Source organism: Miscanthus floridulus, chromosome 5 (assembly GCF_019320115.1).
Source record: "Miscanthus floridulus cultivar M001 chromosome 5, ASM1932011v1, whole genome shotgun sequence".
In the NCBI taxonomy this organism is placed as follows: Eukaryota; Viridiplantae; Streptophyta; class Magnoliopsida; order Poales; family Poaceae; genus Miscanthus; species Miscanthus floridulus.
The window spans coordinates 1,463,657-1,478,566 of record NC_089584.1 but is presented as its reverse complement, the minus strand read 5'-3'; the positions used below and the strand labels follow the sequence as shown (position 1 = coordinate 1,478,566).

The following is a 14,910-nucleotide window of genomic DNA, read 5'->3' as shown; positions in this document are numbered from 1 at the left end:
TCCCTCGCTCCCGTTCTCTTCCCATGCGATCAATATCAGTGGGCGGCAAGCAGCGGTAGGGCGCGGGGCGGTAGGCTACAACGGCGTGGCAGTCGGGCTAACGAGTACGAGTAGTGCGACATGGACATGATCAGAGGTAGGTGGTGTAGGAGCGCACGGTAAGAGTTTCGGCTAGAAAGATGGCACCGGGGCGGCGCAAATGACGAGAACCACATCCGGCGAGGCCTAGCGGCGCAATCGCTTTTCTTCTCTCTCATCTTTACTTCTCCTTCCGCGTCAGCAAAATACTTAGATGCCATTATAATTAATTAATAATACTATAAAAATCACACATAAGCAAACAATGGATACGGTTTCCACCTAGCTCGTTTCCCTATCTTACCCTCTATTTCCCGCGAACCAAACGTCCCGCGGCATAAAGTCGACTCGCTTTGTAACGCCGCCGTTTCCTTCTCTTTCCGCTTCCGCTTCCGCCGCGGCCACTCTCTTTCTCTCCCTGCCTGCGCCTTTCTCCCTCCCTGCCCCAATCTCCGTCTCTCTCCATCTCCATCTCCTCTCCCACAACAAGGCGGCCTCAACAAAGTCCCACGGCGCCTTTCTTTAATGGGGAGAGGGTGAGGCTAACAAACACTCGAAACAGGAGCAGCAGAGGGGAGGCCAGGACACACCACCACTCCACCACCACCACCACCACCGGTGCGGTGACCACACTGCCCGCTTCTTCTCTTCTCCCCTTCCTCAGTTTCGCTCGCTTCGCTCTCCTCCCCGGGACCAGGACCAGGAGGCCAAGCCAAGAACCGCAAATCCACAGCCCGTGGCCATGGCGCAAGGTGAGTCAGTCAGTCAGCCCACCCCGCATACTACCGCCGCGTTCCTTCGTCTCTTCTTCATGTTCATGTTCGTGGCCACAAACTAAACGCCCTCCTGCTGCTTGTTTGTTTGTCTGTCTGCAGGAGCAGGACGGGACCCGGAGCTGTTCGCGGAGCTGTGGCGCGCCTGCGCGGGGCCTCTCGTAGAGCTGCCCCAGACCGACGAGAGGGTCTTCTACTTCCTCCAGGGTCACCTGGAGCAGGTCGCTCCTCACTCCCTCTCTACTCTTTATGGAATTCTCTTCTATCTTTTCTGAATTCCTCTCTTAATTGTTTCTTGCTGCTGTGCGCCTGTGCTGCCCCTGCAGCTGCAAGAGCCGACGGACCCGGCGCTGCTGGCCGAGCAAATCAAGATGTTCCAGGTGCCCAACAAGATCCTCTGCAAGGTCGTCAACGTCGAGCTCAAGGTAATTCAGTCGCCTTTCTCTTCTCGGACTTCAATTTGGTGCCAGGCCCCGACTTGCTAACTGTTCGTCTTCTCCCTCCCTGTGTCTCTGCACCTGTGCTGCAGGCCGAGACAGAAACGGACGAGATGTACGCCCAGATCACTCTGCAGCCCGAACCAGATGTGAGTACAGACACAGAGTGGACTGACTGGACCACCATCATTTTACTTGCTACTAGTTTTTCTTTTTGGTTGCTCTCTGCTTTGCAAATGTCCTTTCTGCTGTCCCTCCCTAATTCTGCCCATCTTACATACCCTTTTGGATGGGATCCCCCCAGTTATGAACTCTTCTTCTGTTTGCAAGTATGTCGATTTTTGTAGGCAAAGCAATTCAGTGAGTGTGCACTCGTATAGTCGTACTAGGAGAATTTACTGTGTGGATTTGTCTGAAAAAAATTTGTAATTTGTTCTTGTTGCTTGCAGCAAGTGGATCTGCCCACATTACCTGACCCACCCCTGCCGGAGACGTCAAGGCCTGTGGTGCATTCCTTCTGCAAGATCCTCACACCATCCGACACCAGTACTCATGGCGGTTTCTCGGTTCTTCGGCGTCATGCAAACGAATGCCTCCCACCACTGGTATGCATAATTCTCATGTTTTATTGTTTTAAGCACTTCAAGCGGTACAGAGACAGAAAAATCTTAGTTTTTTTTTCATGCTAACCATCAGGATATGTCGATGCCGACCCCGACCCAAGAGCTTATCACGAAGGACCTACATGGATCTGAATGGAGGTTCAAGCACATCTACAGGGGTATGTACAGTACAGTCTCCACTGAATTGTCTTCTAATCATTTTGGCCACAGATCAAGGGAAAAATGGCACCTTTAAGTAATTTCTGGTGCTTAATTCTGCATTTCTTGGTTCTCTAGGCCAACCCCGTCGGCACCTTCTGACTACTGGATGGAGCACGTTTGTCACATCAAAGAAGCTGATTGCTGGTGATGCGTTTGTCTACCTGAGGTTAGGTCTCAGCTGAACTTAAACAAACAGCTTGTGCATCCAAAAAAAGGAAACCTTGTGCGCATGCTCATGTATCAAGTATATGTACAACTTACAAGGTACCATGCTTTTTTTTCCCTTAGGAGTGAGACAGGAGAGCAGCGTGTCGGAGTGAGGCGCCTTGTGCAGAAGCAAAGCACAATGCCAGCATCTGTTATATCAAGCCAAAGCATGCATCTTGGGGTGCTTGCAAGTGCATCACATGCTATTAAGACTAATTCCATTTTCCTAGTGTATTATAGACCAAGGTTGGACACTTCCTAACATCAATTCTTTTAATATAACTGTTCTTATCGTTCTCTGTTAATTGTTTCTTTTTTGTGTGTTTTCTCAGGTTGAGCCAAAGCCAATACATCGTCAGTCTGAACAAGTACCTTGCATCTAGTAAAATTGGATTTAATGTGGGCATGAGGTTTAAGATGAGTTTTGAAGGGGAAGACGTCCCTGTAAAGAAGTAACTATTCATCCTGCCACCTTATATGTTTCTCCTTTAATTTGTTGCTGACTTGCTGTCCTTTCATATTGACATGATCAGTCCGTCTCTTTTAACCCTTTAGGTTTTCTGGAACTGTTGTCGATAAAGGAGATCTTTCTCCACAATGGCAAGGTTCTGAATGGAAGACATTGAAGGTAAGATCACTTTGATCTGCTTTATTTGTTTTCATTATTTGACTTTTTTTTCCTTAGACAAGATGCTGAACATCTTCTCAATTTTCTTGGTTTAGGTCAAATGGGACGAAACCACAAACTTCAATGGCCCTGAGAGGGTTTCCTCTTGGGAAATTGAACCATTCGATGCATCCGCACCTGCCATCAACATACCCGTGCAACCATCAATGAAAAACAAAAGGCCTAGGGAGACAGCTGAAAGCCTGGATATTCATGCGCTGGGTATGACACTGAAAAATTCATATTGCTGGTCTTCGAAAAAGATCTCTGGAAATTTGGGTCTAATGTTCTTAATTTTGCAGAACCTGCTCAAGAATTCTGGCTCTCTGGAAGGCCTGAACAGCATGAGAAGACAAGTATAAGCTCCAACGAACCCAATTGTATATCTGTACATCAAGTCGCTTGGACAAGTGAACGCCCAGGATACAGTGCCATGAGTAGTTCAATTTGTCAGAATTCTGCAGTAATTGGGAGCTGGTTCAAGGACTTCAATTCCTCAAGCAAAGGGGCCTCCCCTTCCTTGCCAGAGATTTCTCAGAAACTGTTTCAGGTCACCAGCAACGACTCGAGGGTTCCTCCTTGGCCTGGGCTCTCTGCTTATCAAGCTGAGGAGCCCTCTTCCAAGTTGTCTTGCAACACTGCTCCCTGCAGCTATCAGACTGAAGAGGTTGCTCCAAAATTTTCCATTGCTGTCGAAGAAAAGAAGGAACCCGGCATGTTCCGTCTGTTTGGTGTCAATTTGGTTAACCATACTAGGAGTAGTGCTACTGCTGACAAGACGACTGTGGGAGTAGGGGAAACATCGATGCGAGGTGCTGGTTCTTTTGAAGACTCTGGTCAGCTATCGGCGCTTTCAAGAGTCACAAAAGATTATACGCACTTGGTGAATGAAAGCCCCCGAGAAATCCAAAGCCATCAGAGTTGCAGTGGAAGAAGTCGTATTAAGGTAACGACTTTTTGTTTTTCTCTTCTCTTTCTCCTTGTCTTGCCATTTATACTGCTGGGTAACCTGTGTGTTTGATCTGTGCTAGGTTCAAATGCATGGAAATGCTGTGGGCAGAGCTGTGGATTTAGGAAATCTGGATGGGTATGAGCAGTTGATGGGTGAGCTTGAAGGGATGTTTGAGATAAAAGACCTTGGCTCCAAAGAGGAATGGAAGGTCACGTTCACTAACGATGAGAATGAGACAATGGAAGTCGGAGCTGTTCCTTGGCAGTAAGCTACCTTGTGCATATCCTCCTGAAAAGAAAAAAAAAGACAGGAGCTTAATACTATACAGATTGTGAATAACACACATTATAATAACTCTTGCAGGGAGTTTTGCCAGGTGGTGAGGAAGATTGTGATCCATCCCATTGGAGATGGGAGCGATATGGAGGCTTGCCCTTGCCCGGGGCAGGATGGGAAGAGGGGTTTTTAGAAGAAGGGAGGGTAGCAGGGCAGGGATAGAATTTTGGAGCCTTTGGCATGGTCGTTTTGCTGGCCAAGGGGATGTAGCTGAAAGTCTGAAACATGATGGCGTAGCTTGTGGATGACGAAGAACGCAACAGATTGGTTGCTGGCGTCAGTTCTTTCTTCAGAAGAATTCAGTGGAAGGAAGAAGTGATGTAACATAGGCTTTGCAGAAAAGAAAAGATTTGATAATGTGTCTTTTAGTTTGATGACAGTTAATGCGTGTCTAGTAATAATCTGCCTAAGCTTAGTGAAAGCCTTAGTGACGGGCAACAAGCAATAACAAGGATGGATGTATAAGATAGACCTTGGGTATGTAAGTTGTGTAAATATTATGTTAGTAAGTAGTTGGTATATCATCGTATATATATATATATGGGAGGTGTTACTATTATGATGACATTAAAAATTGGGTGACATCCTTGACTCGTTTGTATTGCATATGTACTGTGTTGCAGTGCTCTGGATTCTGATGAGGATCGCATATTGTGATGTACTATTGGAAGGAATTTGGATTTTTGCTGTTTTTGGTGGCAATGTGACCTGAGGTGGCCTAGATCGAGTGGGGCGCGGCTGGAGGCGGGTCGTGCTTGGCAGTAGTTTGGTTGGGGCCATTGGGCCTTCTCGAGTTGTAGCCCAGCCCGAGATTAAATACCAGGCCGGTCTGACGGGCGGCCCAGCTGGCCTGTCACGCATGCAGATGGTGTGAACTGTGAAGGCAGACACAAAACCAACCGACAGTGCGGTCGCGTCTCGCTGCCGGCCTCCCACCTCGAACAGTGCCCATGCCAATTGCCAACCCAGCAAAGAAATGATTTTTTTTCTGTTGTGCTGCGAGAGAAAGACGAGTATACGACGCACGCACTGACTGGATAGCTCATCTTCTGGTTGGCCAAAAGTTTATCTTTATAATTTGTTGTCTGCTATCAAAACTACTTCAAGGACCAAGGGGGGATGTTGTCAAAAAAAAAAAAAAAAAACCACCAAGGGGGCGATATCCTTAGTTCTTTTCCCTTCCCAGCACACTGCTCTAATTGTATAGCATTCATTCGGGATCTGTTTAGGACGCAGAAATTTTATAGGAATTATATATAAATTTCAAACGAATTAGTTCAACTTCATAAGAAAAACACAGAAATAGAAAATTTTTTCCGCGTTCCAAACAGACCCTATAACACATGACATTGAAAGAAAGAAAGTGTACACACTTGGTACATGCATGGCTAGACGTCTATAGCATACAAATTTTCCATGGTATATAGGACATCAGGCCCTTCACAATATTTGTGTGCACATTTCCCATGAATCCATGATATATATGACATTAGGCCCTCCATAATATGTGTCGCTGCAGTAACACCTTGTAACTGAATGACTTGTCATCGCTTCCCACGCTGTGGCATGTGTTGCCACATTAGAAAAATCGACTAGGAGACACCGGAGAGGAGGCAAGATAAATACTTGGTTTTCTTTTCTTAACTATGTGAATCCAATTGTCCATGAAGCGATACATTCCCTTGTGGCTTAACAGAACGGATGGGGACACCGGTAGCGAACCGAGCTTTACTCCCGGTGGGAACCCCCTCTAGTCCCGGTTCTCTACCCGGGAGCAAGCATCCGGGACTAAAGGGGGGTCCTTTAGTCCCGGGTCAGAAACCGGGACTAAAGGAGGACCTTTAGTCCCGGTGGGTAACACCAACCGGGACTAAAGGTGCCTCCTGACATGCCACGATGGCCGGCATCTTTAGTCCCGGTTGGTAATACGAACCGGGACTAAAGGTTTTTTTTTCTTTTTTCTTTTCTTTTCATTTTTTTGTTTTCTTTTCAAAATAGGTTTTCGAAGTCGTATTGTACGCTGCTAATTATACATTTATACGCGCATATAGTATGTTTCGGTTCAAGCACAATGAACGTATTAAATCACATAATTCAAGCATAGAAACATATGCATGCATGCATGTAAATATATATATGCATGCATGCATCATATATATATTTACATGCATGCATGCATATGTGTATTTTACATTATATTATTTCATGTGCATATATTACAAAAGATTGCATTATAGTTGTTGTGACATAACAAGTTTCCTCTCATCCTCTAGCTTGGCTTCAATGGCAGTGTTGGGTCGAAGTAGAACTCGCCCTTGGAATCGATGACCTGCTCATTAAAAAATCCGGCTATAGACTCTTGAATTGCTTTGATTTGGTCTTACCGTATGACCTTTTCCTCCAACCATCGAGTCTACAGGTTTGAATTAAAGGAAAATAAATTAATATATGTACATATATATATATATATAAAGACATAGTAACACAATCAATAATAATAATTAAATGAATATATAGTGTATTTTTAACGTACTTTGAGTCTCTCTGTAGGAGTTCTTTGGGAGAGCACCTTGATAAACTTGCAAACATAATAACCACAGTAGTTGTTCCCCTGTTCCCGCCTCAGACACCACTTTACGAGAAAAAGATTTGTCATCCAATCTGGTGATCCGGTGAAAGCTATATGTTTAATTAATAAAGATGATGCGATTCAGGGGACTTACTTTCAAAGGGATTATATTCAGTGGCGCTTTGCATTTTTCCATGTGTTGCTTCTCAATAAAGGTTTTCCAAACACTGCCCAATAAAAAATTTGCCACGTCATCAGATATAGTTAATCATCATGTTTGTGTGTATATATAGTTGCTAGAGATCCCGAAATTACCTCTGGATAATATCTATCATATCTTGATAGTCTTGTTGTGGTTTTCTCATCGAGTCATAGATTATCAAGTGACTTTTCACCAGATCGATGTCCATCAATATCCAGTGATTGCTGCATGTGTTTATAGGATATAACGCATAACACTCATTAATTAACTAGAATCAACATATGAGCCATTAAGGCTATGATCGACATGATTAACACTCACTTGAAGTTATAGGGAAAGAGTATATCCTTCTTGTGGCGTTGGTTCACTAAGAAGTTCATGAGGTTACTCTCTGACTCAGACTTCCAATTAGTCTTTGGAGTAATTGGGTCTTTGAATACTATATGGGGATCAACAAAACCAATTTCATTGCAGCCTTCCTTTCTGAGCTCTGTCATTGTAAATCTGCATATATATAGTACTTGTTAGGATAATTTATATGCATATACACACATATGATGAGTTTAATAATAGATCGAAAGAATTATTACTTACAGGCAATAGCAGCTAATGATAACTTTATCCAGAGAGGTCAGGTGGCATAGTTGATGAAATTCTGCAAAGTCAACATACATAACATCATCGCCACGGAACCAATGTTCGTCTCTAATTCTGACACCAACACAGAAGTCTCCACTGGTAGACGCCTGCATGTACCACTTGTTTAGCAGGTACATTTGCGTCCCCAGATCAGATAAGGCTTGAGGGTTGTATAGACTCTGGCCTAGTATAAATTTTTTTTTTCCAAATATCAACCTCTGCCGCACTCTCAATGTTTCCATCACCAAACATCTGGTAAAGGTCGAGACCAGTCTCATCAAGAAATTCATCAAGGTGATCCAAATCGACATCCGGAGGTATGTTTGCCTGATGCATTAATCCTAAATTCGAACCATATTCATTACCAACAACTAGCGGGGGGATTGATTGGTGCGCTTGTTGTCCGAGTTGGGCAACTCCTTTCCCTGCCCGCTTCTTTTTCTGTGTCGCCTCAATTGACTTGGTGAGAGTGCGGTCATAGTCTGATAACGTTGATTTGGACGGCTTACGAGATTCCCGCTGTTGTTGCTGGTAAGAAGTCACCTTTTTTCTTAGAATATCTGGAGCTACGAAGAAGTACGGTTTCTCTGGGTTTCTCCTTGCTTCTTGATTTATTTTAAGTTTGTCATAGAATCTAGACATGTCTTTTTTATATGCATCAGTTCCTTCTTCCGTCTCTTCAGATATTATTTTGGGAATAGCCCTTGGTTTCACGGTGGCTTTCTTTGCAGGCGGGGACTGGTTCTTCGTTTGAGGGGCTGGCCTCTTGCTAGGCTTCTTGGTAGGCGGGGGCGGGGGAGGCGTTGGAGACCTCCTTGGAGGTGTTGGCAGCGGCGTTGGAGACCTCCTTGGAGATGGTGTGGATGCAGCCTCGTCTTCCAACACAATGTCATCGTACAGAGCACTATGATGATCTGGCGATTGAACAATTGGATTTAGGTTAGGGGAGGATCTGCTACAAAAAAAAGGAATGACATATTATTATGAGCAGATTATTAATTATTTAAGCCAATACAAATTAATGATGTAGTGTTTTCATCCGCACGTACCTATGGTGAGGTAGTTCAGGAGGAGGTGGAGCCGACATCCCTGGAATGATGATGTAGCACTTGCGCCATAGAATGAATGTCTTCTCCGCTTCTCCTAGAGTCTTCTCGCCATCACCTCCAGGAATGTCAAGAGGCAAATCACTAAAACCTTTTTCAGCTTTATCTACCGAGATGGTAGCATATCCTTCTTGGATTATATTCCCATAAATCCTTGGTGTCTTGGTTCGGTTGATAGGATTAACAAGACCGATAGCCACCTTGATTGTGGAATTCTCCTTCGGAATGTGTAGCTCACACGTTGTACAAGGTTCAGTGACATCATCCACAGGGAAGCGCAATCCTGTGTCCCCTTGATTTGGTATCTCCGTGGAAGCGCAGTTGCTTTTCAACTGAACAAATTGGCTAATGTTGATTCCTGGCTCTGATGCCTGCTTGCTTGCACTCACTGCTATTTGCACTTGCCTTCTGATTTCCTCCTGCATTCTCGCTTCAAGGTTTTTTTCCCGCTCCTGTGCTTCACGCACCGCTTCCTCCAACCTCTGGAGCTGTTGTGCCTCTTCTTCCTTCTTTCTCTGGCGACTTCTGTAGGAAGGTCTGTCCTGAGGGAATCCATGCTTTTACGAGACACTTCCTTTGCCTCTAGTTCAGCCACCATGTTCAATAGTCCCGATGGCGTATGTCAGCTCATCCTTCTCTCTGTTGGGCCTGAACGCACCACTAGCAGTAGCTCTCTGAGCATAAAACAATCTTTCTGCTGCTTCTTGCAGTCTTGCGCCATAAACGCACTTCCCTGTCTCCTGGTCTAGTGTTCTCCCATGACCGAAAAACCAATTCTTTGCACATTCTCCCCACTCGAGTGATTCTGGTCTGATACCCTTAGCAAGAAGGTCTGCTTCTATTTTGTTCCACTTCTTAATGGCAGTCGGGTAGCCACCTGATCCCAAGGTATGGTGGTATGTCTTCTGTTGGGCATTACGTTGGTTCTTTATCACCCGACTCACACCCTCTTCCGAAGTCTTGTACTATACAAACTCATCCCAATAGGGCCTCTACTTTGAGATCGGGCCTGGGACAGTAAAATCTGGTGCTATGTTCTTCTTGACATACGTCGTGTATAGGTGTTTCTTCCAAGTCTGAAACTGGGTGGCCATCTTCTTCATTGCCCAATCCCTAACTCGCTCCTTTAATTCATCACCATCTATTATATCATCATAACCATCTGTTTGGAGCGTGAAATGTACCAAGACATCATTCCAAATTAACGCCTTGTCACGATTGGAGACAAAACTGATATGAGGAGCATTGGTCTTCTTCTTTCATTCACGGGTACTAATCGGGAGCCGGTCCCGTACAAGGTAACCACAGTGGTGCACAAATTTCATTTTATTCGGCCCCCCCAGTTCTCCTGTATCCACATTGAACTCCGAGATGATGAAGCGACCCTCCAATGGCTTTTTGGGACCTCGAACATTTTTACTCTTCGTTGTAGTTGTTGATGTCGATCCAGAGGGCTACAAAATATAAACATTATTTTTAATGTCATGAGCACACATAAGACATATGATAATATATATAGCTAATAATAAAAAAATATATACTTGGCCAATATGTTGTTGCTCATTTTGTTCAAGAGCTAAGTACTGACTCCCGTCATCTGCATCCTCTTGCACGTTATTTTTAGCACCATCATCGCCGGCAACTTGAGTGCCAGTGTTGATCAAATTCATCATCAACTCCTCCTCATCCATATTTCTCGGGTCGGCCATCTAGCTTCAAAAAACAAAACCAATATATAGTACGTCAAATCTTTGCTTATTACATGCGTAAAATCTACGAACAATATGCATTATTAAATCTTGCCCCTCGGTCACGGACGCAATTCGCCACACTAGGACGAACTACGTCGGTACTAGGGCGAATTAGGGCTATACATAAACGGCCGAGGGCAAATTGCGTCGGTGACTAGGGCGAACCACGTCGATGACATCAACAGTGCGGTTCGCCCTGGTGTGATTGTTTAGCATTAACGATAACGATAATACGAATGTTGATCAACTAGGCCACGAGAAAGGGCGGTGTGACAAGAGTGGCGATGCTCCACTCCGCCGTATATATGTCTGTACACATGGGTGAACGAGGGCGGCGGTGCTCCGCCGTATACATAGAAACGCATGGACGAAATGCATATGAATACAAATGACGTATATATACGTGTCGGTGCGGTGGCCGGTGTGCTGACGACGATGACGTGAGGCGGGCCGAGGCGGTGTTGGTGCATGATGTTGTGATCCTATGTACCATGTGAACCATGTAGTCATTCATCATATGAGAAAATTCTATGTTAATAATGTAAGTATAAGTCATTATGAAATGTAAGTATATGTGTCTTATTGCTCATATAACCATTACTATTTCTGAAATGATAAGAATTTATTTTCTTCTTCTACAGGCGATCTCTGATGCTATGATATGAAGTTTGAAGATAGTCTTCCCGGAAAAAAATATGTAATGCTCATATTACTTTAGCAACATTAATATATTATATCTGTATATTCAAAGTTCACAAATGAAGAAACGTTGAAGTTTTCCTTCATTTGTCTGTAGCCATGCATGCAAGTCCAACCAAAACTGCTAACATCATCACATATGATATTTTTGATAAACTAAAAAACGCTTAGTTTACAAACTGGGTATCAAAATTGAGTTCCTATTTGACCAGGATTTACAAATAATATATAGCGTGTTTATTATACAAGCCATGGATTTACATCGATCTAATTAATTTCTAAAGTAATTTCATTGGTGGTCCTTAATTAAACTTGTCATGAGTTCAGGTCTCAGTGATCTTAAAATGTATTTTTGTACCATAAAATGCAGTTTTTGACACTCTAATTAAACTTGCTAATTTATCCATATAATATCTAAATATTCAAAACTTGCGTTAAGATATGTTTTTTATTTAAAATCATTTAGAGTTCCAAATATCCATTTTTAGTTCCTAGATTTTGTGATTCAAAATTTGGAATTTTCAATCGACCTCGAGCGTTGACATGGCTTACACCAAAGTTGTAGTTTTCGACGTGATCTATAACTCGGCAGTGGAGGGCTCGGACGAATGTACAAAGAGATCGACGAATATATCACCTTGATCGAGCTCGGCAGTGTGGAGGGCCTCAGGCGCGGTGGGGCAACGCGCGGTGGAGGGCCTCGGGCGCGGAGGAGGGCGCGGTGGAGGGCCATGGGCGCGCGGGGAGGAGGGGCACGGGCGCGCGCGGTGGAGGCCGCACGAGGAAGAAGAGGGCGGCGCCGGTGTCACGGAAGGCGAACGGACGCGGCGCGAGAAAGAAGAGGGCGGCGGTGTTCGACGAGGAAGAAGACGAGCGAATCGATCTGCGCCAGGCGCTGGAGGTTATATATCAGAGAGAATTACTCCCGGTGCCAGCCACCAACCGGGAGTAAAAACCCTTTACTCCCGGTGAGTATTACCAACCGGGAGTAAAGGTACCTTTACTCCCGGTGCGTGTTACCAACCGGGAGTAAAGGTATTACTCCCGGTTGGTAACACGCACCGGGAGTAATGGGTTTTCTTTGGCGGGCCACGAAACTGCAGCCCACCTTTACTCCCGGGTGGGCTTCCCACCCGGGAGTAAAGGTGGCCTGCAGTTTCGTTTCCCGCCTGTTTTAAGCAATAGTCTTGTTAAATATAATAGAAATGCAATAGTTTTTGTTAAATACATAGTAAATTAAATAAAAGGCATAAAATTATTTTGTTAAAAATATGAATTTTCTTTTTGTTTATTGCACATAGGAAAAATCTATAACCTAACTTTTTTTATTTTTTGTTAGAATTATAAAACATAATGTAACTAATATTTATTATTTCGTTAATGCAAAAATGTAGTGTTTAATTAAAATTATTAAAACTATTGGTTTTGGACAGGAAATTTATTTTCACATCATTTTAACGTTAATATTTTAATTTTTCATCACTCAGTATCCTAATTTACCTTTTTGAGAGAGAAATCCCACCAAATCAAACATTGATTTAATTTGAAACATGACATAATAAACATCTGAATTCACAATTATTACATAATATCTCAAACATACACTATATTAAATCACTATATCATCAAGTGGGCACAGTAGTGAACTTCTTCTTTACGTATGTCCCTTGGTTATGATCGCTTCGTAACCATGGAGTGTCCTCATCATTTACCAAGATGCTAGGGTCTTTGTTCACTTTGAAGGGCGGAATTCGGTCATCCTTTTCATATTCTTCTGACATGTCCGACTTGTCCTCAATTCCCACGATGACTCTTTTCCCTGAAAGAACTATGTGGCGCTTTGGCTCTTTGGTTGAGTCATTATCGTTTTTCCCTCTTTTTGGTTTGGTAGACGTATTATTGACATAGAACACCTGATTCACATCCTTGGCAAGGATGAATGGTTCGTCTTTGCACCCAATATTACTAAGGTCTACTGTTGTCATTCCATACTCGTTGTCTACTGTTACCCCGCCTCCGGTCACCTTGACCCATTGGCACTTGAACAATGGGATCTTCAAAGTAGGTGCATATTCTAGTTCCCATATTTTATCTATGCGTCCATAATATGTCTGCTTATTCCCATTCGGGTCTGTGGCATCTATGCGGACACCACTGTTTTGGTTGGTGCTCCTTTTATCTTGGGCTACTGTGTAGAATATGTTCTCATTTATCTCGTACCCTTTGTATGTGACGATATGCCATGATGGTTGCATAGCCAAAAAATACAGTTGCTCATGGATGCTCTCATCACCTTGACATTTTTTTCGCAACCAACCGCCGAAAGTTTCCATGTGCTTATGCGTAATCCAAGCTTCAGTCTTCCCTGGAAACTCGGATCGTAAGAGATCCTTGTGTGTCTCAATATACGGATCTACCAAAGAGGAGTTCTGTAGAACTGTGTAGTGCGCTTTATTGAAATAATCATCATCTGTACCAATATATGTTTTCCTCCCTAGTGTCCCCTTTCCGCTTAGTCTCCCCTCATGTCTCGATTCAGGAACACCAATCGAGTCAAGGTCGGGAATAAAGTCAACACAGAACTCAATGACCTCTTCTGTTCCATAGCCCTTGGCGATGCTTCCTTCTAGGCGAGCACGGTTGTGAACATATTTCTTCAGGACTCCCATGAATCTCTCTAAGGGAAACATGTTGTGTAGGAACACAGGATCGAGAGTGAAAATCTCCTTGACTAGGTGAACTAGGAGGTGTGTCATAATATCAAAGAAGGAAGGAGGGAACACTAACTCAAAGCTGACAAGACATTGAACCTCATCATTCTATAGTTTAGCTAGATCAGTTGGATCAATTGCCTTCTGAGAAATTGCATTGAGGAATGCACATAGCTTCATGGTGGCTAGACGTACATTTGGAGGTAGAATTCCTCTTAATGCAACTGGAAGTAATTGCGTCATGAGAACGTGACAGTCATGGGACTTTAAGTTACAGAATTTCTTCTCTGGCACATTTATAATACCCTTTATATTCGAGGAGAATCCAGATGGTACCTTGATGTTGTTTAAGCATTCAAACATGATTTCCTTCTCCTCTTTGCTTAGAGTGTAGCTAGCAGGACATAAGTAATGGCGTCCATCATCTGTCTTCTCTGGATGCAGGTTATCTCTTTCTCTCAAACAACGCAGGTCCTGTCGTGCTTCAAATGTGTCCTTAGGCTTTCCATACACACCCATAAAGCCTAGCAGGTTCACACAAAGATTCTTCGTCAGGTGCATCACGTCAATCGAGCTACGGACCTCCAGGACTTGCCAATAGGGTAGGTCCCAAAATATGGACTTTTTCTTCCACATGGGTGCGTGACCGTTAGCGTCTTTCGGAATAGGTTGGCTTCCATGTCCTTTTCCAAAGACGACTTTCACATCATTGACCATATCGAGTACATCCTCACCGGTTCGGTTGCGAGGCTTGGTCAGGTGGTCTGCCTTCCCTTTAAAATGCTTGCCTTTCTTTCTTACGGGGTGATTTGCAGGAAGAAATCAACGATGGCCAAGGTACACGACCTTTCGACATTTTTTCAAGAATACACCTCTAATATCACCAAAGCAGTGTGTGCATGCATTATATCCCTTGTTTGACTGTCCTGAAAGATTACTTAGAGCAGGCCAATCATTGA

The 14,910-nt window shown here is 43.8% G+C and overlaps 1 protein-coding gene across 1 annotated transcript; it reads left to right on the top strand.

Annotated features, from left to right (window-relative positions):
* Nucleotides 1–450: 450 nt before the first annotated feature.
* Nucleotides 451–4,833, top strand: LOC136451297 (auxin response factor 1-like). Its single transcript, XM_066452004.1, has 14 exons — nt 451–830; nt 954–1,072; nt 1,178–1,276; nt 1,381–1,437; nt 1,738–1,893; nt 1,985–2,069; nt 2,188–2,278; nt 2,401–2,565; nt 2,652–2,771; nt 2,875–2,947; nt 3,043–3,208; nt 3,289–3,932; nt 4,018–4,202; nt 4,302–4,833. The coding sequence occupies exons 1-14, from the start codon at nt 821–823 to the stop codon at nt 4,405–4,407; spliced, it is 2,076 nt and encodes a 691-aa protein (XP_066308101.1). The 5' UTR covers nt 451–820; the 3' UTR covers nt 4,408–4,833.
* The last annotated feature ends 10,077 nt before the right edge of the window (nt 4,834–14,910 follow it).